This window comes from Salvia splendens, chromosome 4 (genome assembly GCF_004379255.2).
Source record: "Salvia splendens isolate huo1 chromosome 4, SspV2, whole genome shotgun sequence".
Classification (NCBI taxonomy): Eukaryota; Viridiplantae; Streptophyta; class Magnoliopsida; order Lamiales; family Lamiaceae; genus Salvia; species Salvia splendens.
In genome coordinates, this window is record NC_056035.1 from 18,959,162 (window position 1) to 18,982,928 (window position 23,767).

At 38.3% G+C, this 23,767-nt stretch overlaps 1 protein-coding gene and 1 pseudogene across 1 annotated transcript; both read left to right on the top strand.

The window, feature by feature from the left end:
* Nucleotides 1–1,330: 1,330 nt before the first annotated feature.
* On the top strand, nucleotides 1,331–2,897 carry LOC121800241 (annotated as a pseudogene).
* A 7,941-nt stretch (nucleotides 2,898–10,838) lies between these two features.
* On the top strand, nucleotides 10,839–12,364 carry LOC121800242 (UDP-glycosyltransferase 86A1-like). The gene has a single exon (XM_042199817.1). The coding sequence runs from the start codon at nucleotides 10,901–10,903 to the stop codon at nucleotides 12,311–12,313; it is 1,413 nt and encodes a 470-aa protein (XP_042055751.1). The 5' UTR covers nucleotides 10,839–10,900; the 3' UTR covers nucleotides 12,314–12,364.
* Nucleotides 12,365–23,767: the final 11,403 nt, after the last annotated feature.

Sequence of the window (23,767 nt, forward strand, 5' to 3'; positions counted from 1 at the left end):
CGAGGAGCTTCTGCACCCCGGCGGAGGAGTCACTTTCCTATTTTTTTAAAGCCGCCACATCGACTAACCGCGACTTCTTCCTGCTCTGCTTCCTACACAGGATAAATAATACTCCCTCCGTCCCAAAATAAGTGAAGCACTTCTTTTTGGCACGAGATTTAAGGAATTCATATTAAAATAGTTAAAATGGAGAGAGTAAAGTATGAGAGAGAGAAATGTAGAGGAGTGAAGAGATAATAAAGTAGGTGGAGAACAAAGTAAGAGAGATAATTTTTTGCTAAAAAGGAAAATGACTCACTTATAGTGGGACATCCTAAAAAGGAATACGAGTCGCTTATCTTGGGACGAAGGGAGTAGTAACAGCAAGAGAAACCTCCCTAAAACAGATCCAATTGCATTTCCCATAATGGCGCCGCTCGAGAGCTTCTTCTTCCCTTCGCCGCCGCCACTCGTGGCAATAGCCAAAGTTTTGGGACACACGGTAACAAGAGGCTTCCCACAAAGAGAAGTGTCGAGAAGTTCTTCCTTTGATTTTCCCACAAGGCCTTTTGGAATGGAGTCGTTTAATTTGTTGAAAGATACGTTGAGTTGGTCGAGATTTGGGAGCTAGAGTGATTTCTCTAAAAAAAACAAAATTGAGATTGAAACCATACATTCAAACCAGAAAATTGACTAATTTCGAACAAATCAAAAAATTGCACATTCAATCAAAATTGACCAAAAATCGATTGTTTGAAATTGAAAAAATTGAATGGATTACGACAGAATTCCCGTGAGAAGAAACGCGGCGGGAGAATGGGAAAAGTTCGTGGGAAAACCGGAAAACAGGAAAAGGTTGTGACTTTTAGGGCTAAAGAATTTCCGGCGTTTTCCACGTCAAATTTCAGGCTTGCCACGTGCGGAAGATTTCGACCAGAAAACTCTAGAGTCGGGTCAAATGAGAAATTCCAACAATCCGATAAAGTTCATGACATTATACGCCAATTTTTAAGTTCGTGGGAAAAACCGGAAAATGGAAAAAGTTTGTGACTTTTAAGGCAGTTTGCTCTAAAATTAATACTCCCTCCGTCCCGCACTACTCACACGTTTCATTTTCGGCACGGAGATTAAGGAATGAGTGTATAGCAAAGTCAAATATTACGGCTGTAGGTAAAATTTTTTACTAAAAATGGAAATAGTGCAAATAACTTGGGACGCCCAGAAAGGAAATAAGTGCAAGTAGTCCGGGATGGAGGGAGTATATAAAAGTGTGACATTTAATGAAGGGTCCTAGTCACAGGTAACTTTTTACTTTTTAAAAAGTGAAATAGCAGAATAATTTCAGGTGTTAGTGGAGTATCTTTTGGTGTAAGAATTGAATCCTTCTTTAAAACCAGGAAGGAGACACTCCTGCCCAGTAAAGGAAAAAACATGGCCACAAAAAAAGAGCTTAAACCTCACGCCATAATGGTCTCATTCCACCTTCAAGGCCACATCATTCCCTTCGTGAACCTCGCCATTAAACTCGCTTCCAAGGGCTTCTCCATCACCTTCGCCCACCTCGAATCCGTCCACCGACAAATCTCCCAATCCCAAACACATGATAATCACGATATCTTCGCCGCTGCTCGCACCTCCGGCCTCGACATCCGCTACACCACCCTCAGCGACGGCTTCCCTCTCGACTTGGACCGCGCCTACGACACCGAGTATCTCAAGTTCTTCCGCGATGGATACGCCGATAGAGTCGATGAGCTAGTTGGGAAGATATTGCTGCACTCTGATGACAATTCAAACTATTTCTTGATCGCGGACACATTCTGCGCTTGGCCAGAGAAGATCGCGAGGAAATATGGCCTCGTGAACGTCTCCGTGTGGACGCAGCCTGCGCTGGTTTTCAGCTTGTATTACCACTTGGAGCTTCTCCGGGAGAAGGGCAACGTTCCCGTTAACGGTCGCCGGGAAATGGTGGATTATGTGCCCGGCGTCCGATCCATCAACACCAGAGACTTCATATCGTATTTGCATGACACCGAGCTTGAGGTCATACATGACATCATTTTCCGGGCGTTCGAAGCAGTGAAAAGCGCGGATTTAATACTCTGCAACACGGTGGAGGAGCTTGAACGCGACACGATATCGGCCTTGCAACAGAAGCAGCCATTCTACGCCATCGGTCCTCTTTTTCCGCCTGATTTCGCCATCTCTAAGAGCCTTATGCCCGAAGCAAGCTCCGGGGATTGGCTGAATTCCAGGCCGCCTGGATCGGTTTTGTATGTTTCGTTCGGTAGCCTGGCCAAGACTGACAGAGACGTGATTCTAGAAATCGCGGGCGGCCTTTTAGTGAGCGGAGTGAATTTTGTGTGGGTTGTTCGGCCGGGGATGGTGGAATCCGGTGGGGTGGGGTTCTGCCGGAGGGATTCGAGGATGTGACGAGAGACAGGGGGGTGGTGGTGCCGTGGTGCAGCCAGAAGGAGGTGCTGCGCAGCCGGGCAATCGGGGGGTTCTTGACTCATTGCGGATGGAACTCGATTCTTGAGAGTGTGTGGTGTGGAGTTCCCATGATTTGTTATCCGTTGTTTACGGATCAAATCACGAATAGGAAAGTGGTGGTGGATGATTGGAGAGTGGGGATTAATCTGTGCGAAGGGGAACATATCAATAAGGAGGAAGTTGCAGAAAAGATTGAGTTTGTGTTGAGTGAGAAAAGGTCGGAGGAATTGAGAAAGGAGATTGAAAAAGTGAGAAGCACACTTGAAGATGCAGTGACTGTGAATGGATCATCGGAACGCAACTTTGATGGTTTTGTCCAGCAAGTGCGCAACGAAATTTGTAGGAGATGCTCTCATTAACATTTTTACACTCATTTTATAATAAAACTTGCTTCTTCAAACTTTGCACAATTTTGTTGTTTGGAAGATTTGTGTTTTTAATCCTCATGACTAGGGATGTCAATCGGGCCAGCCCACCGGGTTGCGGGTCAATCGGGTGCGGGCTAATCGGGTTGTTATTTTTTCGGGTTATAAAAGTTCAGCCCTAACCCTAAAAGCTCGGGTTTCAGGCTAGCCCATCGGGTTAATCGGGTTGCTACCGATAAAATTAACATGCGATCAATCCAATAAATAATGGTGAAAATTAGTTATATTTATAAAATGCAAAATATTTAATTATGATAAATTTGAGATATATGCGTAAACTCAAATATTAACATGATCAAATATTAATATTTGAGATTTATGCAACATAAAACATAAACATCAAGAAATTTTAAAGCATGTTTAGAAATTTAAATATATTTTTTTAGTGAATTTGAAGTTTCTAATTCATTTATCTATTATTATATTAATAAAAACTTAATATATAATTTATATATTTAATATATAAAATGGAAAGTTATTTTTTCAGTAATCTGTATTATAAAATAATCAATGAAGTGTCGAATTAGAGTCAAACAAATAGAACAATATAAATTTTATCGGGTTTCCGGGCCAGCCGATCGGGTTTTCAGGTCTGGCCCTAACGGGTTGCGGGTTAATCGGGTGCGGGCTAATCGGGCTGTAATTTTATCGGGCTGGAAATTTTCAGCTCTAACCCTATAAATTTGGTCAGCCCACGGGTTGCGGGCTAAATTGACATCCCTACTCATGACTACAGAAAACAAAATCTAAATCCAAATTTTCCGCCTCATGATTAAGAAATAAAAATTTTAATCCAACTTTTCCAATAAATAGATATTTCATTCTACAATGATCTTTGGATATTGGCCTTCACTAGTCTAGATTCTAGTGTAACAGCATTGCATCTGCAGCAGAGCTGTGGAGGGGGAAGCGCTACGAGCGTCCCACTCCGCTGTGGATACCGTGGACGGTCGGCAAAAGGAGGCGCGCGGACGGGAGTATCCACCCATGGCGTGCTCCCTCGCCACGCTTGAAGCGGGGTGGGAGTTTTATCGGGGAGGTGGGTGTGGGTGGGGTGCAAAATTTAATTTGTTTATTTTTTTTAGGATGAACCATAAAAATGGTCTTTGGCTGAACTTTAAATATATCATTTGCGGTCTCTAGACTATGATGTTTGCTTTTCGGTCTTTTTGCAATACTTTTATTTTTTTCAACAGAAATGAAGTTATGAAGGATAATTTTTTTATCAACTCTATTCTGTTGGCACACTTTAATTTTTCTCTCTCAACCCATATCTATTCATATAGCGAAATTGTAACGTGTCAAACTGACAGGGAGGGAAGATGAAGTTAATTTCAGAGGCGATCGGGGTTGGTAATAAATAATACTCCATCCGTTCCTCAATATGAGCCATATTTGGTTTGGGCACGGATTTTAAGAAATATAAAGAAATATGAGCCATATTTGGTTCCTAAAGCAGTCACCGCGAATCTGGTTCGGAAGATTCTGCCAGGCTATGATCAAGCATGGATTCCAACAAAGCCAGTCCGACCACACACTCTTCACAAAAAGGAGAGGCAACCAGGTAACGTGTCTGATTATATATGTTGATGACATGATTATCACCGGAGATGATGTTGAGGAAATCCGGAGGTTGAAGGAAAATCTGTTCAGAGAATTTGAGATGAAGGATCTAGGCGCACTAAAGTATTTTTTGGGGATAGAAGTGTTGCGATCTCGACACGGAATATTTCTGAGACAGAAGAAGTATGTCTTAGATCTGTTGGCAGAAACAGGTCTTCTCGACTGCAAACCTGCAGACACTCCAATGGTTCCAAACCATGGCCTTAAAATAGAAGGAGGGGCTCAGGAGACTTATATACTAGTTTCAGTTTTCTCTTGACACCGATGTGAGACAGTTATATGTTATATTTTTAGTTTCAATTGCCAACAGAGGAGGCTGATCCCTTCCTTGGAGCTCGCCTGTCGGGTCTACACATACGCTACGCCACAATTAGTGATGGATTCCCTCCGGATTTCGACAGGAGTCAACTTTGAGCAGCACTGGGAGGCGATTTTTCTCGATTTCCCGACACGTGAGGATGAGTTGATCGGAGACATAGTCAGCTCCGACGATGAGGCGTTTGCGCATTTCTTGGTTGCTGATACTTTCTACCCTTGGCCTGCAAGTGTTGCTAGAAAGTATAACATCTTGAATGTGTCCTTTTGGACACAGCCGGCTCTGATGTTTGCAACGTACTATCGCTATGATCTTCTTATAGAGAAGGGCTACTTGCTAATAAAAGGTGCGTGTTGTTTGTGCCCTTGATTTCTCTATATATATACTACGAAGATATGATTAATTGATAACTTTCTAACTGACAACTATGTCAATAACCTATGTTAGTTATGTCTTCTGTTAACATGTAAATAGATGTCAATAGAAGACATACATATGCCAACTATATTTATAGTTGACATACAAATGTCTTCGTGTTGACATCCATAACATAAGTTGTTGACGTACTTGTCAGTTATCAATTTAAGATAGTTGTCAACCTAACAAGCCCCTATATACTACTCCCTTGGCCCAATAAATATGAAACATTTAATTTTCAGCACGAGATTTTATGCAGTGTTGTTTTGATGAACATGTGATGAGGTCGAGAGCAAGGACCCGACCTTCAACACAAGCATCACAAAAAAGATCGTGGCGGAAGCGTTCAAGCAGGTGAAGCATGCAGATTTCATCCAGATCAACACCGTGCACGAGCTCGAGCACGAGTTGGTTTCCGATATGCACCACAACCAGCCAACATACGCAGTCGGCCCTTTAAACTTCACCACCGATGTTGCTCTTCCAAAGAGCCTATGGGCGAAGCAGACTTCCCAAAATGGCTCGACTCGAAGCCTCGTGGCTCTGTTGTGTATGTCTCGTTCGGCAGCCTTGCCCAGAGCAACCGCCAACTCGCTGAGGAGATAGCCCACGGGCTCCTCCTCAGTGGAGTCCACTTTGTTTGGGTGATTCGCGACGGCGCGCAGGTTTTGCCCGATGGATTCGAGGACGACAGCAAGGACCAAGGGCTGATCGTTTCGTGGTGCAATCAGAGCGCGGTGCTCTCCAATCCTGCTGTTGGAGGATTCCTGATGCACTATGGATGGAACTCTAATTCTGGAAGCCATATGGTGCGGGGTTCCGATGATCTGCTATCCGTTTTTTTGCGGATCAGCCGAGCAACGGGGAATTAGTGGTTGATGTTTGGAAGGTGGGGATTAATCTCTGCGATGGAGCATCGGTTGATCGGAGAAGATTAAGCAGTTCATGAGTGCTGAAACTTCAATCTCTCTGAGGGATGAGATGAACAAAATGAGAGCGGTGATGTTACGTGCTTTGGATGAAGATGGGTCGATGCAGGCAAATTTTCTGCAATTTTTCAGTGATTTGTGAGGCACGTGCTGAGGAGGCTGATGCTGAGGAGGAGGCTGACTCGGACTGATTCGTTTACTTCCTCAACAAAAACCCATCTAATAATATGGTTTTTAATAGGGATGGGAATACCAATATCAGGTATTGGGTTTACCCGTACCCGACTCGATACTCGCCGGGTATTGGATATCCAATATCCATTTTTATAGGATTGGGTATTGAAATTTAAGATATTTTAGGTATTGGGTAACCCGAATGGGTATCGAGAATTACGTGAATACCCAATTTATTATTTTAAGTATTTTTATAATTTAGGTTTAGTCATTTCGGGCTTCAAGAGCCGGGCTAATTTATTTACTAATTACTATAACTTTCTCTAAACTTAAAGTATAAATAAGTCAATCTCTCTTACTTTAGGTCACTGCTTCTACATTTTAATTAAATGTGTAACTTTTCTATTTTACTTACATAACCAATCCTCATAAATATAATCGTGTACTTTAAAATAAAAGTGACCCATTTTCTATAGTTTTATACTACAAAATAAATGCAACATAAAGATATTAGTCTATTTTAAATATTTTCTATAGTTATATAAATAGAATCATAATTTGAATTTTTTTATCAATTATTAACACATATAAAGAGTCGAGTATTTGGGTACCTGATTTGTCGGGTTTGGATACCCAGGGCGGGTATTGGATTACCCGAAAATATATCGGGTCGGGTATCGGGTGGACATTTTAGATGATTTTCGGGTTTGGGTACCCGGCTTTTTCGGGTCGAGTATCCACATATACTTGTATTCCCACCCCTAGTTTTTAAGATTTTAAAAGTTCTCGAAATTTTTAATATCTTAAAAGTTCTCGAAATTTTTAATATCTTAAAAGTTCTCTAAATTTCCGAGCACCTGAGATCTTATTGAAGGAATATTTCCAAGCACAACTATTAAGATGACCAGGTTATTTTCTAAGCATTTTGATGCTCGGAATATGAGTTTTTTAAAAATACTACTCCTCCATCCACGGAAAATGGTCATATTTTACAATTTTGGAATGTCCACAAGAAATAGTTTTATTTCTTAAAATGAAAAGATTTTCTTTCATACTTTTCTCACTTTTTCTACTCTCTCATTCTTTATTTACTTACCTTTTCTCCATATCTCTCTTACATTACCTGTTTTTTCTACTTCTTTCTCTTACTTCACCAAATTTTCATTAAAACCCGTCCATCCACAAATAAGATTATTTTTTGTGGACTGAATAAGTATTATTTTCTATATTTTACTTTTTGATTTTATAATTACTACCTTCATCCCACTAAAGATTATCTACTTTTCTTTTTAATTAATCTCAACCAAGATGACCTAATACTAAAAATAGAAACAACTTCTCTATCTTATGAGGATGGATCCCTTACTTTGGTTTAAATCTCAGCACAAACTGATGTGCTTAATATGCAATAATTTAGGAACAAAATGTAGGGCATCCTCTTTCATTCTCTTTTTTTAATGTTTTCATCCTTCTCTCGTTCTCTTTATTTCTCTTTTTTCAATATATCCATTCATGTTTTTATATTTTAAAATATTGAAAAACATTATAAAATGAGTCCATATAAATATACTTAAAAGTTTTAGATTTTACAAAAAATAATCAGTAATTAATCGAAAGAAATAAATTAAAAATAACATATTTTTGAGCTAAATATTTTATTCAAGAGTGACAATAGTAAATAATATTTTATTCATTATTTAAAATACAAAATAAGTATAAAAGTATTAAAGAAAAGAGAATGAACGAGGATGCCCTCGTTTTGTTCCTAATTATTGCGTATTAAGCACAATATTTTGTAATGTGATTTAAACCACGGAAGGAGATATTAGGATTTTCTGAAAGAACTGACGTATTACCTATTTGTAAACGACGCTCATAGTCAGTCTATAAGTAGAAGAAGACTTGTTTATTTCTTATACCAAAAATACAATAAATAACATGTTATGTATAAACAGAACCTACTGTGACAAAAATATTCTTTCTCATTTATTACAAATAAACAAAGAAGTTTTACAACATACAAGCACTCATAAGATTCTTTATTATATACTACAAAACTCTAACAACTTGATGTAAACAAATCATGAATTAATTAGCAATTTTGTCATATTAATAAAGTCAGATTATGCAAGCGTACATGATTCCTAATATTAGTCACTAGTAGTACTCACTTTTTGGATGTGGACACATTCATAACTGTATTATAGTATTAAATGATATAATAGTTTGTTAAAACTTAAAATCATGGGTGCACCAGTCTACTCATATACAATCAATATTGAAAAATAGAAATTTTTGAAATGGCAAAGATTTTATATATAATTAGTAAAATAAAAAGAATAACCAGTGAACTAAGAAAGAGAGAACAATAAGTAAAATAAGAGAGAAAAAGAAAAAAAAAAGTGAAAGTAGTGTTGGTACATTACGAGGTTCATTTTTAAAAAAAAATGAGAAAGTTTTTATTTCTTTAGAGACACTCCAAAATAGATATAGTTTCTGTTTTTAAGGGAGGAATAATATCTCATCTTACATATTCTAAAAGAATAATTAATTAACAGTTTTTCCACATTAATAAAGTCAGATTCTGCGAGAGCAAATGGTATCTGTATTAATTACTAGTAGTACTCACTTTTTGGGTGGAGATATATTCACATCTGAATTATATTAAATAATGTTATACTCTCTCTGTCCCGATTAAGATAACGCATTACTTAATTAATCGACATCTTATTTTAGGAGTTGTTGGTTAATGTATTTACTTGGAGAAAGAAAATGTGGATATAGGTAATAAATAGCAAGAAAAAGAGAATTAAATATTTAATTAAGAAGAGAAAAAGTGGTTGTATACATCAATTAAAGAAAAAAAAATTTAAAATAAAAATATACTATTATCTTATTTGGATAAAAATGTGTCGTATTAAGTGGGTGGAAAATCCAGTCTACTCATATATCTCGGCTTCTTACTTCTTATTCTACAAATATGTGTGTTTTTTTTTTATTTGTATGGTTAGTTATTATGTCATGACGATTTATTCGGTTACTGAAAAAACAACTGTCGGTGCCAATAAAAAATGATTATAATTTAAATCATGAAGTTTTTTAAAACTAAAATTTAAAATTATAAAATAAAATAAAATATTAAATAATATGATTATATTTTGAATATTAATTAAAATATATTATTATATTCAAATCGATGTAGTTTTGTTGGCATATTATATTTGATTTTTAATACTCCATTCGTCTACGAAAAATAGATCACATTTATCATTTTTGGTTGACAACGAAAAATAGACAAAGTTTGAAAAATGACGTCACATTTGCTACCTAACACAATTAACCACTACTAATAATCTCTTACATTTTTTTTCCTTCTCTCTTACTTACCAATTCCACATTAAAACCCGTGTCATTCACAATATGGTATATTTTTCGTGGACAGAGGGAGTATTATCTTGAAAAAAATTATATTCAAATATTAAAAATAAAGATATTTATCAGAATTTAATAAAATATTATTCCTTTATTCCGCTGTAATTGAGTTGTATTCTTTTTTGAATTGTTTTACTATAATTGAATAATTTCCTTTTATCATACTCCATCCGTCACACAATAAGAGTCACACTTCATTTTTACCATAAATGGTAAGTAGGTGACACATTCCACTAACCCACTTCACTCACATTTTATTATAAAACCAATATAAAAAAATGAGTCTCACATTCTACTAACTTTTCCAACACATTAATCTTTACATTTCTTAAAACTTGTGCCCACAATAAGAGTGACTCCTATTGTGTGATTGAGAGTGACTCCTATTATGTGATTGAAGGAATACATAACAACCCACTTATTTTATTTTACTTTATTCTTTTTCAATTCCTAATTATTTTTGTCTTTCTTATTTATCTACTTTATTCTATTTCACTTACCTAACATAATTTTTCTTAAATAGCGTGCCGAAAAGAAACACCTCTATTACCACGGAACGAAGAGAGTAAGTAGGTTCCACATTCTACTAACTCACCCCACCCACATTTTATCATAAAATAGATATAAAAACATTGGCAACATATTCTACTAACTTTTCCAACTCACTACACTTTACATTTCTTAAAACTCGTGTACATACAAAATATAACTCCTCCTATTGTGCGACAGAGATAGTAGAATATTATGAGTGCAAGTAGTTAATGTAGTCTCTTCATAAAAAATGATAAAAAAAGTACTCACCCCGTGTGTGTTGAATCATATTCATTTTTTGGTTATACTATTGTAGCTGAGTCATTTCTTTTGTCTTTTTTTGACAAAAATAAACAACTTTTCTTTACTCATACTTTTTCCCTCTATTACTTTATTCTTTCTTCCTACTTAATATTCATTTACTAAATTACTTAGCACAACTTTTTTTAAAATCCTGTATCAAAATAAAACACCCCTACTACATAGTGACGGAGGGAGTAAAGTCTTTAAATAGTGGACAAACAACGCCGACAAAGGATTAACGAATACTGGTTCCACTTTGAATCGGATAAAGAAAAGATATGGCGAGCAAGAAACCCCACGCGATAATGGTCTCATTTAACCTTCAAGGCCACATCGTTCCCTTCGTGAACCTCGCCATTAAACTTGCTTCCAAGGGAATCACCGTCACCTTCGCCCACCTCGAATTCGTCCACCAACAAATCTCCCAATCCCAAAACTCCACCCAAACAGACCTCTTCGCCGCTGCTCGCGCCTCCGGCCTCGACATCCACTACACAACCATCAGTGATGGCTTCCCCCTCGACCATGACCGCTCCGCCAACATAGACGAGTGGATAGCCAATTACCGCGACAGGTTCCCGGAAAACGTTGATGAACTGGTTAGATATTTATTGCAGTCCGATCCTTCGTTTAATTACTTCCTGGTCGCCGATACATTCTGCGCCTGGTCGGAGAAAATCGCGGAGAAGTATGGCCTGGTGAACGTTTCCTTCTGGACGGAGCCGGCTTTAGTCTTCTCGTTGTATTACCACTTGGAGCTTCTCCGGGAGAAGGGCCACGTTCCGGTTAACGGTCGCCGGGAAACGGTGGATTATGTGCCTGGAATCCGCTCCATCAATACTAGAGATTTCATGTCGTATTTCCACGATACTGAGCTCGAGGTGTTACATGAATACATTTTCCAAGCATTTGATGTTGTGAAAACCGCGGATTTTGTTCTCTGCAACACGGTGGAAGAGCTTGAAGCAGAGACGATATCTGCTCTGCGGAAAAAGCAGCCATTCTACGCCATCGGTCCTCTTTTTCCGCCTGATTTCGCCGTTTCTAATAGCCTCATGCCCGAAGCAAGCTCCGGGGAATGGCTGAATTCTAAGCCGCCTGGTTCTGTTTTGTATGTTTCATTTGGAAGCCTTGCAACCATTGATAGGAGAGTGATTCTAGAAATCGCGGGCGGTCTTTTAGTGAGCGGAGTGAATTTTGTGTGGGTTGTTCGGCCGGGGATGGTGGAATCCGGTGGGGGTGGGGTTCTGCCGGAGGGATTCGAGGATGTGACGAGAGACAGGGGGGTGGTAGTGCCGTGGTGCAGCCAGAAGGAGGTGCTGTGCAGCCGGGCAATCGGGGGGTTCTTGACTCATTGCGGATGGAACTCGATTCTTGAGAGTGTGTGGTGTGGAGTTCCCATGATTTGTTATCCGTTGTTTACGGATCAAATCACGAATAGGAAAGTGGTGGTGGATGATTGGAGAGTGGGGATTAATCTGTGCGAAGGGGAACATATCAATAAGGAGGAAGTTGCAGAAAAGATTGAGTTTGTGTTGAGTGAGAAAAGGTCGGAGGAATTGAGAAAGGAGATTGAAAAAGTGAGAAGCACACTTGAAGATGCAGTGACTGTGAATGGATCATCGGAGCGCAACTTTGATGGTTTTGTCCAGCAAGTGCGCAACAAAATTTGTAGGAGATGCTCTCATTAACATTTTTACACTCATTTTAAAATAAAACTTGCTTCTTCAAACTTTGCACAATTTTGTTGTTTGGAAGATTTGTGTTTTTAATCCTCATGAGTCTAGGGATGTCAATCGGGCCAGCCCACCGGGTTGCGGGTCAATCGGGTGCGGGCTAATCGGGTTGTTATTTTTTCGGGTTATAAAAGTTCAGCCCTAACCCTAAAAGCTCAGGTTTCAGGCTAGCCCATCGGGTTAATCGGGTTGCTACCGATAAAATTAACATGCGATCAATCCAATAAATAATGGTGCAAACTAGTTATATTTATAAAATGTAAATTATTTAATTATGATAAATTTGAGATATATGCGTAAACTCAAATATTAACATGATCAAATACTAATATTTGAGATTTATGCAACATAAAACATAAACATCAAGAAATTTTAAAGCACGTTTAGAAATTTAAATATATTTTTTTAGTGAATTTGAAGTTTCTAATTCATTTATCTATTATTATATTAATAAAAACTTAATATATAATTTATCCACCCATGGCGTGCTCCCTCGCCACGCTTGAAGCGGGGTGGGAGTTTTATCGGGGAGGTGGGTGTGGGTGGGGTGCAAAATTTAATTTGTTTATTTTTTTTAGGATGAACCATAAAAATGGTCTTTGGCTGAACTTTAAATATATCATTTGCGGTCTCTAGACTATGATGTTTGCTTTTCGGTCTTTTTGCAATACTTTTATTTTTCTCAACAGAAATGAAGTTATGAAGGATAATTTTTTTATCAACTCTATTCTGTTGGCACACTTTAATTTTTCTCTCTCAACCCATATCTATTCATATAGCGAAATTGTAACGTGTCAAACTGACAGGGAGGGAAGATGAGAGCATCCGCAGCGGTGGCGGTTGGCGCCACCGCCGTCCGTGCCAGCGGCAAGGCGAAGGACCGCCACCGCTGCAACCGCGCCGCTGGCACGGCGCTGCTCGATGTATCGAGCACGTCCGTGCCAGCGGACGCACACGTGGCGGTCTCCCATTCGCCAACGGCATAGCCGTTGGTTTCAAACATTGTTTTATTTTTTTTTTTAAAAATCGGATTTTTATTAAAAAAATCGATAAAAAATAAAAAAAAAATTTTCACTTCCCCAAAAAATTATATCCGTTTATAACCGTTTTTCCCCACTTTTTAATTTTTTTTTTTATTTTTTTTACCCCAAAAATACACACTTTCATCTATAAATACCCCCAATTTCACTCCAAAAAATTCACACTTTCACTACACAATTCTCATCATCAATCTCTCATATCCATTTTCATCTTCCTCTCACACCCTACAACACCACTATGTCCGGTAACGACGACAACCCAAGCGGCTCTCACGGTTGGAACCCCGAATGGTTCGGTTCGCAACCGTTTCATAGTCCGGAAACGGAATATTCGGCCCCTCCTCTCACCCAAGATTCGGGCGTTTCGAGTGGCTACCGGCCATACCCAATCGACGATCAAGGTGCCTCCGATGGGCGCTACGGGTGGACACCGGAGCCTAGGCCTCGCGCCCCTTCCCAAATGCCGAATCCTCCATCTCGCGCCGGTGTCCGCACACCGTACTCACCGGCGGAGATGGAAAGATTGTTCAAGGCGTACTTGGAAATCTCCGAAGATGCAGTGGTTGGAACGAACCAATCCGGCGATCACTTTTGGTGGCGCGTCTCTAGCCGGTACAATGCACACCGGCCGCCGGGAACGATCGAGCGCAACGAGAGTATGGTGCGCAACTGCATCGGCCGAGCCAACGAAGAAATTGGCAAGTTCAACGGCTATTTCATCCAGGAGTCCCGGAATGCCGGGAGCGGCCGAAGCGAGGTCGACATCATCACCGCCTCGCTGAGCACCTACCAATCCATGAACGGTAAGTCGTTCAAATATCTTAACGTTTGGCAGGAGACGCGGACGCACCCGAAGTATAAGGGAGGCATAACATCCTCCTCTAGCGGCTCCTCCAAACGGTCACGGTCGGCATCCCTATCCGACGCCGGCGAAGAAGTGGCTAGCCAACTCGCCGAAGCTAACTTGGGTAGCCCCGATGCCCAACCAAGCGGTTCCTGACGCCGACCGCAAGGTAGGAAGAAGGCGGCGGCCGAACGACGTCGCGCCGCGACTCCATCTGCCCCTGCTCCCGAACCCGCACCCTATGTTCCACCTCCACCCCCGAACAACTCGTTGTGGGCCCTTTTGGCCCAACTCAATATGGCCGATAGGTCAACTATGACCCCCACGCAACTTCAAACGCACGAGTCCATGATATTGGGTCTCCAAAAACAATTGGGGTTGGTGCCGCCGGATGCGTAGTCTTCCTCGGGTTATATTAGCCAATAATTATGTAATTTTTAATTTTTAGGAGTTTAATTATGTAATTTTTAATTTTTAGTATTTTAATTATGTAATTTTTAATTTTTAGGATTTTAATTATGTCTTTTTATATTATTTGTAATTTGTTATTTTTATTGTGGTTTTTTAATGAATTTTAGTATTATGAAAATGTTTTTGTGTAATTGAATTTTATATTAATTGTGCTCGTCCTTGCGGAAGAGCACAGTTGTGGGTGTTGTGCTCTTGCCAGAGAGCAGGCATGAATAGTACCGCCCGGGCCCACAACCGTGCCGCTGGCAAGAGCACGGTTGTGGATGCTCTGAAGTTAATTTCAGAGGCGATCGGGGTTGGTAATAAATAATACTCCATCCGTTCCTCAATATGACTCATATTTGGTTTCGGCATGGATTTTAAGAAATATAAAGAAAATTGAGTTTGTGCAGCAAATGTTTTTAGCCTAATTTGCCCCAATGATTTCCCTTTAAGCTAGAATTGTTATGAAATCAAAGAATCCGCCCTTAAGTTTATAAATACTACCCATGATGCTTCATTACATATGCATTCTTCATGGCTTTAAGGACAAAAAGTCTCAATTGGGGCACTTTAAACATGATTATTCATATTCAGACTTGTGAAATATTACTCTTCCATTCACGAAATAATATCCACATTTGTTTTTCATTTTTAGTAAGTAAACTTCACTTTCCACTAACTCGTCATATTCACATTTTATTATAAAATCTATACTAATATAAAAGGCGAGTTTTAGATATAATTTCAAATATTTATAAATTTTGGATATCATTGTAATTAATTTAAATTTATATATTCATATGTAGTACTCATATATGCGTTACTTCTTAATAATCCACGATGTTAAAATTTAATATTCCCACTCATGCGTTTAGGATATATTGTAAAATTTCATTCAATATTAGTTACTCATATATGTATATATGCGTTACTTCATACAATTATTATTAACTTGCATAAAAAAATAGGCTAGACTATTCATATTCCAATAAGCTACACGTAAAATGTACTAACAAAAAATGAAAATGCACCAATATTCAAAGGGGGTAATTAATGTAATAATGTTAGCAGATTTATACAGATCTCTCTATAAATACTTATTCACCCAACAAATTTCTTCATTCCCAATTTCAGATGTGTTGTAGTGGGTGACAGTGCGGAGAGTGACATATCTTCAGTCGAGTATAGCTACGTCAGAGATGGAAGATTTTTTTAGTTTTCATGTAATGTTAGCTCAACTTCTTGATTCCATGATTTCATTATTTATTTTTCCAATATGTATCATTTCTTCATCGTCTAGAATTAGTGCGATTAACTAATTCACTCCATAAATAATGTCTAATTATGTACATTATTATAATGCAATAAATTTCTACCATTCTATGTTCCATTATAAATGCAATGAATTGAGTCATAATATTCATATTACACTAATATTCTTTAAGATTAGCGTAAATGTTAAAAAATTTTATTTTAAGTTTATTTAATTTTATATCAATAGGTATACAATGAATTGTTATTCTATATATATTTTTATTTTAAATCTTATACTTAAATTGTTCCTCATTCACTTTATTAATTGACAATATAAATATATGAATATAAAAATAAATCGTTTCGTGCGTCGTACAAATTTGATTAAAAATAAAGTTATTTATTATAACAATTATTGTTTAAATCAATAGTAATAAAATATTATTCTTAAGTATATTTGTACTATGTTTCTATTTCAATAACGAAAAACTATCGATGACTCGATGTCTTGATTTGTTTATTTATTTGTATTTGTAAATTGCTATTGTTAAGCTAACAAAATATGTGTGTTGATATGATGTTAATTTATTTAAATGTGAAAAATAATAAAATTCACATTTTTTTCAAATTTCAAATTTTTAGTTTTACCTATGTTGAAAACATATTTTTATATTTAGTCCCAACTTTTATGGAGTATAACTTTACTTTCCCCGCCCCAGCGCATAAATTTTTTCCGCTTTCTTTCATTAAACATATGTAATCGACATGTTTGTCGTTGATCATTTTGTGTGCAGTTTTTAGTTTCGCAATACATTTGATTATATGATGTATTGTTGGTTTCTGGGATTACAAAAGATAAAAGCCGGACGTAATACAATCCGAAGAAGGAATACAAAATAAAACTGAACAGAAATTACAATGGAAAAAAAATCGAAACAGAAGACCGTAAAAGTGTTTAGTCGAGTCGAGGTGTCCTCTTTCCGCAAGACGAGATACGCCCCGGTAGTGCTCTTCGGATTGGCGTTTCGTCCCTAAAGATAAAACGGCTACGTCTTTGGTGAAGCAGCACCGCAATCAACAGAGCTCCGGCGAACTGGATAGAGGAGAGGGCAGAGCTTTCGACAGAAAAAACAATGCAGAGAGAGGGAGAGAGCTTATGCTGTTATGCTTGTGAATATTGTGTCTAATGCAGTGGAATGGATAGCCTATTTATAGGCCAAACCACCATGCAGGGTCAACCAAGCCATGATCATGGCAGATTCGTAACCGTCGGCGGTTACAAGCGTGTGGCAGGAGTGTGCCTTTCGCGTGTGGAGCGTGTGGTTTTCTCACGTGGCAGCTTTGACTGTGCTACACTTGATGATGTGTCAGACCACTTGGATTGCTGACTTAGCGGTGGTCTAAAAAGATTACTACGGGTCCAGACCCGAGCCCAAAGACCAATTGCCAAGATCCAAGATCCAAGATCAAGATCAAGATTGGGACCGGGACCGGGACCGGGACCGCGAGCACGGGCTCAGGCTCGGGCGGGCGGGCGGCGGTGGCGCGCGCGTGTGGGCTCTTTCACCCATCTTGGTCCACTATAATTATTAAGTAACATAAAGTCACTTAATTTAAACACATTAAAAGATGTGTCACTTTTCCAATGTGGGATAATTAACACTAGTTAATTATTCCCTAAGCTCAAACTCCAAGCTTTAATTAAAAAGCTAATTATGCCCAACTTTAATCCACTATTTCTCACTCACCGGAAATCGGATTTGAGAAAGTGAATATACTACATTTATCTACGTACAATGTAGATCGACGCTATATCATTTAATTTCACAAAATTAGATGTCTCATCACATTTATTATTTGGTCAAAATCCATTGACCGGGCATATTTATTCCATGATTTCTACAATCCCCCACATGAGTGGAAATAGCCAAATGCATATGCATGCAGACACAAGCTCAACCCTCGAGAGGTATATAAGCATAAGGATAGGTAGTTGTTGGCTTTGAACCCTCCATAGTCGACAAAAGGAGGCGCGGACGGTCGGCAAAAGGAGGCGCGCGGACGGGAGTATCCACCCATGGCGTGCTCCCTCGCCACGCTTGAAGCGGGGTGGGGGTTTTATCGGGGAGGTGGGTGTGGGTGGGGTGCAAAATTTAATTTGTTTATTTTTTTAGGATGAACCATAAAAATGGTCTTTGGCTGAACTTTAAATATATCATTTGCGGTCTCTAGACTAAGATGTTTGCTTTTCGGTCTTTTTGCAATACTTTTATTTTTTTCAACAGAAATGAAGTTATGAAGGATAATTTTTTTATCAACTCTATTCTGTTGGCACACTTTAATTTTTCTCTCTCAACCCATATCTATTCATATATCGAAATTGTAACGTGTCAAACTGACAGGGAGGGAAGATGAAGTTAATTTCAGAGGCGATCGGGGTTGGTAATAAATAATACTCCATCCGTTCCTCAATATGAGCCATATTTGGTTTTGGCACGGATTTTAAGAAATATAAAGAAAAATGAGTTTGTGCTGCAAATGTTTTTAGCCTAATTTGCCCCAATGATTTCCCTTTAAGCTAGAATTGTTATGAAATCAAAGAATCCGCCCTTAAGTTTATAAATACTACCCATGATGCTTCATTACATATGCATTCTTCATGGCTTTAAGGACAAAAAGTCTCAATTGGGGCACTTTAAACATGATTATTCATATTCAGACTTGTGAAATATTACTCTTCCATTCACGAAATAATATCCACATTTGTTTTTCATTTTTAGTAAGTAAACTTCACTTTCCACTAACTCGTCATATTCACATTTTATTATAAAATCTATACTAATATAAAAGGCGAGTTTTAGATATAATTTCAAATATTTATAAATTTTGGATATCATTAGTGCGATTAACTAATTCATTCCATAAATAATGTCTAATTATGTACATTATTATTATGCAATAAATCTAAGCTCAAACTCCAAGCTTTAATTAAAAAGCTAATTATGCCCAACTTGAATCCACTATTTCTCACTCACCGGAAATCGGATTTGAGAAAGTGAATATACTACATTTATCTACGTAAAATGTAGATTGACGCTATATCATTTAATTTCACAAAATTAGATGTCTCGTCACATTTATTATTTGGTCAAAATCCATTGACCGGACATATTTATTCCATGATTTCTACAATCCCCCACATGAGTGGAAATAGCCAAATGCATATGCATGCAGACACAAGCTCAATCCTCGAGAGGTATATAAGCATAAGGATAGGTAGTTGTTGGCTTTGAACCCTCCATAGTCGACACCATCGGATACACATACTGCTTAGTAGCGCGATGCTTTGAACTAATCTACAGCAGAGTTGTGGAGGGGGAGGTGCGACGAGCGTCCCGCTCCACTGTGGATACCGTGCCGTGGACGACATTTTTATTCTTTCTGGATAGAAATGTTCCCAAAGTCATGGATGACATTTTTATTCTTTTCTTTATCAACTTTTTTATGTCTCTCCAATTTGCATTTAAATTGTTTTATAGTTTTCTATATATTTTTCATTATCAACTCATTTAGGTTGGCACACTCAAAATTTTCAATTCATTTCAAGATTCAAGAACTCATAATCTATTTAGCTTCCGTTCGCAATTTATTGAATAAAAGTGAAATATGCACATAATATTAGTTGTTACTTAGGATTTCCCCATTTTGAAGGAAGTTTTATAAATCAAAATTTTTATAAAATGAGAACATTTGTTTTGGTCCGCGAACTTTGTCAAGATATCAATTTTAGTCCATAACAATTGAAAATATCTTCTGAATTCCATGAACTTCGATTTAATATCATTTGGGCTACTTTTTCACCGTTTCAAACTTTTTCTATGCGAAAATGCCCTCAAGTCCACAAAGAGCATTTTTATGAATTTATTCTCTTCTTCCTTAAAATATTGAGAGAATATCTTTTCTGGTCCGCGAACATCGCAAAAATTGCCAAAATTTCATTTTTTGTCTTAGCTTTAATTCCTTCTCTTATTCGATCTCAGTGAGCTTTTCTTGCTTATCCTCTCTCGCTTCAACACAGTAATCTCACTTCCTCTTTCGCCTAATTCATGGAGGTCTGTTGCCAAGCTTAAATCCTTAACTCTTGATCACAATTCTCTCTCTACAAAAATCTCCAATTCTTTAATGAGTGGTTTTGAGAAGTTGGATTTTATTCACAAAAAATTTGAAGGAAGCATTGATGAAATTGACGGTCTATTGTATTCTTTAAAGAGGATTAATCTTGAGAAGAACTACTAAATCTCTTTATTTGAACAACAATAGATTATACGGTGGAATCCCACAGATCATAAAAAATACACCTTGTTAAACACGCTTGATCCCTTCGAGAACAATCTCACTAGAGAAATCCTATTTTCTCAAGGAATTAAGCTCAGACCGAAAATGATATTTTGGCAAAGTTCAAAGACCAAAAATGTGTTCTCTCAATGTTTTGATGAAGAAGATAGAGTAAATAGAGTGAAATACCGACACCATCATTGGCTTGAGGTTATTTTTCCCAAAAAAATTGAAATAGTGAAAAAGTAGCTAAAATGATACTCCCTCAGTCCCGGGTTAGTTGCACATTTCATTTTGGGCACGAAGATTAAGGAATGAGTAATTAGTGTTTTAAGTAGAATGGATAATAAAGTAGGTGAAGTGACTAGATGTTTTAGGAATGAGTTTTAATTTCATTTTCTATCCAATATTTTGCATCAATATTTTTTTATAATATTCAAAATTATTTAAATTATAAATATTGAGATACTTTAAATAAACAATTGGAACAGTATTTATGGAAACTAGAGGCCCCTGATCCTTGAGACCATCCTTCTCCCCCGTCGACAACGGCCCCGTCGGAACTAGAGGCCCTGGAGTTCTGAGAGCGTCCTTTCTCTCCATCATCAGCGGCCTTAATTTCACCCAATTCGCCATATTGGTGTTTATCTCTACCACCTGAAACCCACCGGAAGCAGAGGTCTTCGTGGTGAGTGGGAGGTCAGGGTTAAACCACACGGTTTCATACCTCTCGTAGACATGGCTGGTCATCGTGGGTCGGGAGCGACGTGGGTTAACCCACCCACTATTTGGCAGATCGTCGACAGGGAGAGAGGTTGGGGTTCGAGACCGCAGTGGATTAATCCACCTACCATCTACCTTCTTTGAGTTGGACATGACAGATCTGCAAGGGAAGATCGTGAATAGAGAAGAATGGATGCGGAATTGGTCTAGGGTTTCAAGAGAGAGGGGCGTTTTTTAGGATTTCCAGAGAGAGATAGTTGGAGGCGCCTTCTTAGGCTTTGCAAAGAGAGAGAAACATAAATTACAAATGAATTGAAGTTGGTGGGGTTGGTGGTTAATTAATAAATGCCATTAAATTAGCTTTAAATAAGTGTAATAAGGGAAACTCTAATTTTTATTGAAAATGGAAAGAGTGCAAATAACTTGGGACTTCTAACAAGGAATATAGTGCAAGTAACGCGGGACGGAGGGAGTATTAGATTGAAGTTCATGTACCTCAGAAGATATTTTCAAATGTTACAGTCTAAAATTGTTACATTGACAAAGGTCGCAGACCAAATGTTGCCTCTTACATTTGTTGGACACGCTATCATTTTCAAGAACACCTGCTACTATGGATAGATCGCATATGCAAAGTAATTACACATATTGTAAAGGCGGCCATTGGTGGTATAGGGATCAGACCACCATGACACTAATTACTGGGACCTCTTTTGCTATTATACCGCGTACTGAGTTGGCTAGACTCAGAGTGACAAGCCAAAAATACAAAAGAGAATTACAAGAATTACAGAATATACTAAGTACAAGAAACCCTAATCAGAACCCTAGTTGTGTTCAAGTCTTCCACCAGCCTTGAATCTCCAAGTTCCACCGATTAATTACCTGCACACTAAGTAAACTAGTTAGTCTCACAAGACCAAGACTCCGAAGAGTTTAAAACAAGCAGATGACACAAAGACAGAGATACAAAGGATATGGCTCAAGTCACAGCAGTGACTGCACTAGGCCTTGGACCTCTCCAAATCTCAACTAAGTTCCACAAAAAGAGCACCGATGAACTGACTTGACCGTCAGAGATCAGTAAACCCTAAATCTCACCGAATACCGCACACCACGACTAACTCTACACACGGATTAACACAACCCTTGGAACTCATCCTCACAACACAAAAACTCTCAAGAACACCTCCAAACCCAACCGGATCTAACTCCTCAGGTCAGATCTAACCCTAGATCTTCAAAGGAAACCGAAGAAGTTGCCTACTCAAGATCTACACCAAAGGATCTCTCTAAAACCAAGAATCCTCTGTGGAAACAGAAGGTCAGAGCAGAAGACTGACGATAACCGCCGGCGAGATGAGAGAGAAAGTAGAGAGAAGGCATAGCAAAACTTGCAAGAGAGAGAGAGTTATACATTGAATACCGAAGTGGAAGGATCCAGAGAGTCATATCTCTCATCAAACAAACACACATAACATCCAATGGCTAACACTCATGATCCGCGTGGAGTGCACACGTGGCGGCCATCGGCAACATTAGGTAAGTGAATTAATAAGACGAGCCTTATAAACATTTAGGCCTCTATTAATTCCAGCAGGCTTAACATAATATCATCCCACAAGCCAATATTATACCTCATCCCAAACCAAAAGACATGGAGTCCAATATACAACAGGTGGTGAACTCTACGGTAGATGCTATAACAACACACACCACAATAAAAAACATGAAAATCATTCAAGTCACATTTTTTTTTCAGTAGCTCTAAAATACACATATAGACTTGTACACTTGTAACCACTAGTGGAAACCATAGGTATTGGTTAACAACTGCTTCAAGCACAATTGTCGGATATGTACACTTGTAACCACTAGTAAATGTACCTTCCATGCCACAAGAGAATTTTCCCACTCCCAGCCTATTGGTTCACCAATATGGAGATACTCATCGTACATATCTGATAAGGCTTATTTTATGCATTGGTTATGGGGTTAAATTCTGTAAATTCAGTGAACTAATAAGTGTTGTAAGTTCAGGTGCGTGTAAAATCTGCCGAACCCAGGAGGCGCATACAAATTACCAGGGGCAGAGGAAAAGGAGGAAAATGAAGTGAAAAACGCCAGCAATTTACTAGACCGAGGAAATGAAAAGAAACACTGGCAGAATACAAAAAATGGAGCAAGGAGCAAGGAGCAAGTATAAGGATCAAGGGCAAAAAAGATAAATTATGAAGAAGGAGTGCCCTAGGGATCCATGCCTATATAAAGGGACGACCCCTTTTGAAGATCAAAATCTTTTTATCACTTTTTATCTTTCACTCATAGTCTCCTTAGTTTCATTTTCTAGTCTTAGCTCATTTCACACATGCACTTGGCACCGATGGAAAATTCTGGGCAGGCTTTGCGATAGTTAGTTTCTGTGGTGTAACACCATCCTCACGAGGGCGAAGATACAATCTGTTTTTATTTTATTTTATTTTATTTTCTGTCGTTTATTCTCGCCATGAACTTCCTTACCGGGAGCTCAGCGACTGCTTTTGTGTTCTGGATCTTGTTTCCGTAGCTATGACAATTTCTATTTTCTGTTTTACTTTGGTTTCTGATGTAGGTGTTGGTTTACTGATTTTGGATGCTTTTCGCAATTAACTGTTGAATTTGAGTTGAGATTGGTTGAATCTGAGTTTGTTTGTTGAGAAATTGTTTGAATCGGAGTTGAAGGAGATGGATCTGAATGTGGTTGAAATTGGATCGGTTGGA

Excerpts from the sequence above, each read along its gene's own strand:
- LOC121800242 (XM_042199817.1), top strand. The coding sequence starts at position 10,901 with ATGGCGAGCAAGAAACCCCACGCGATAATGGTCTCATTTAACCTTCAA.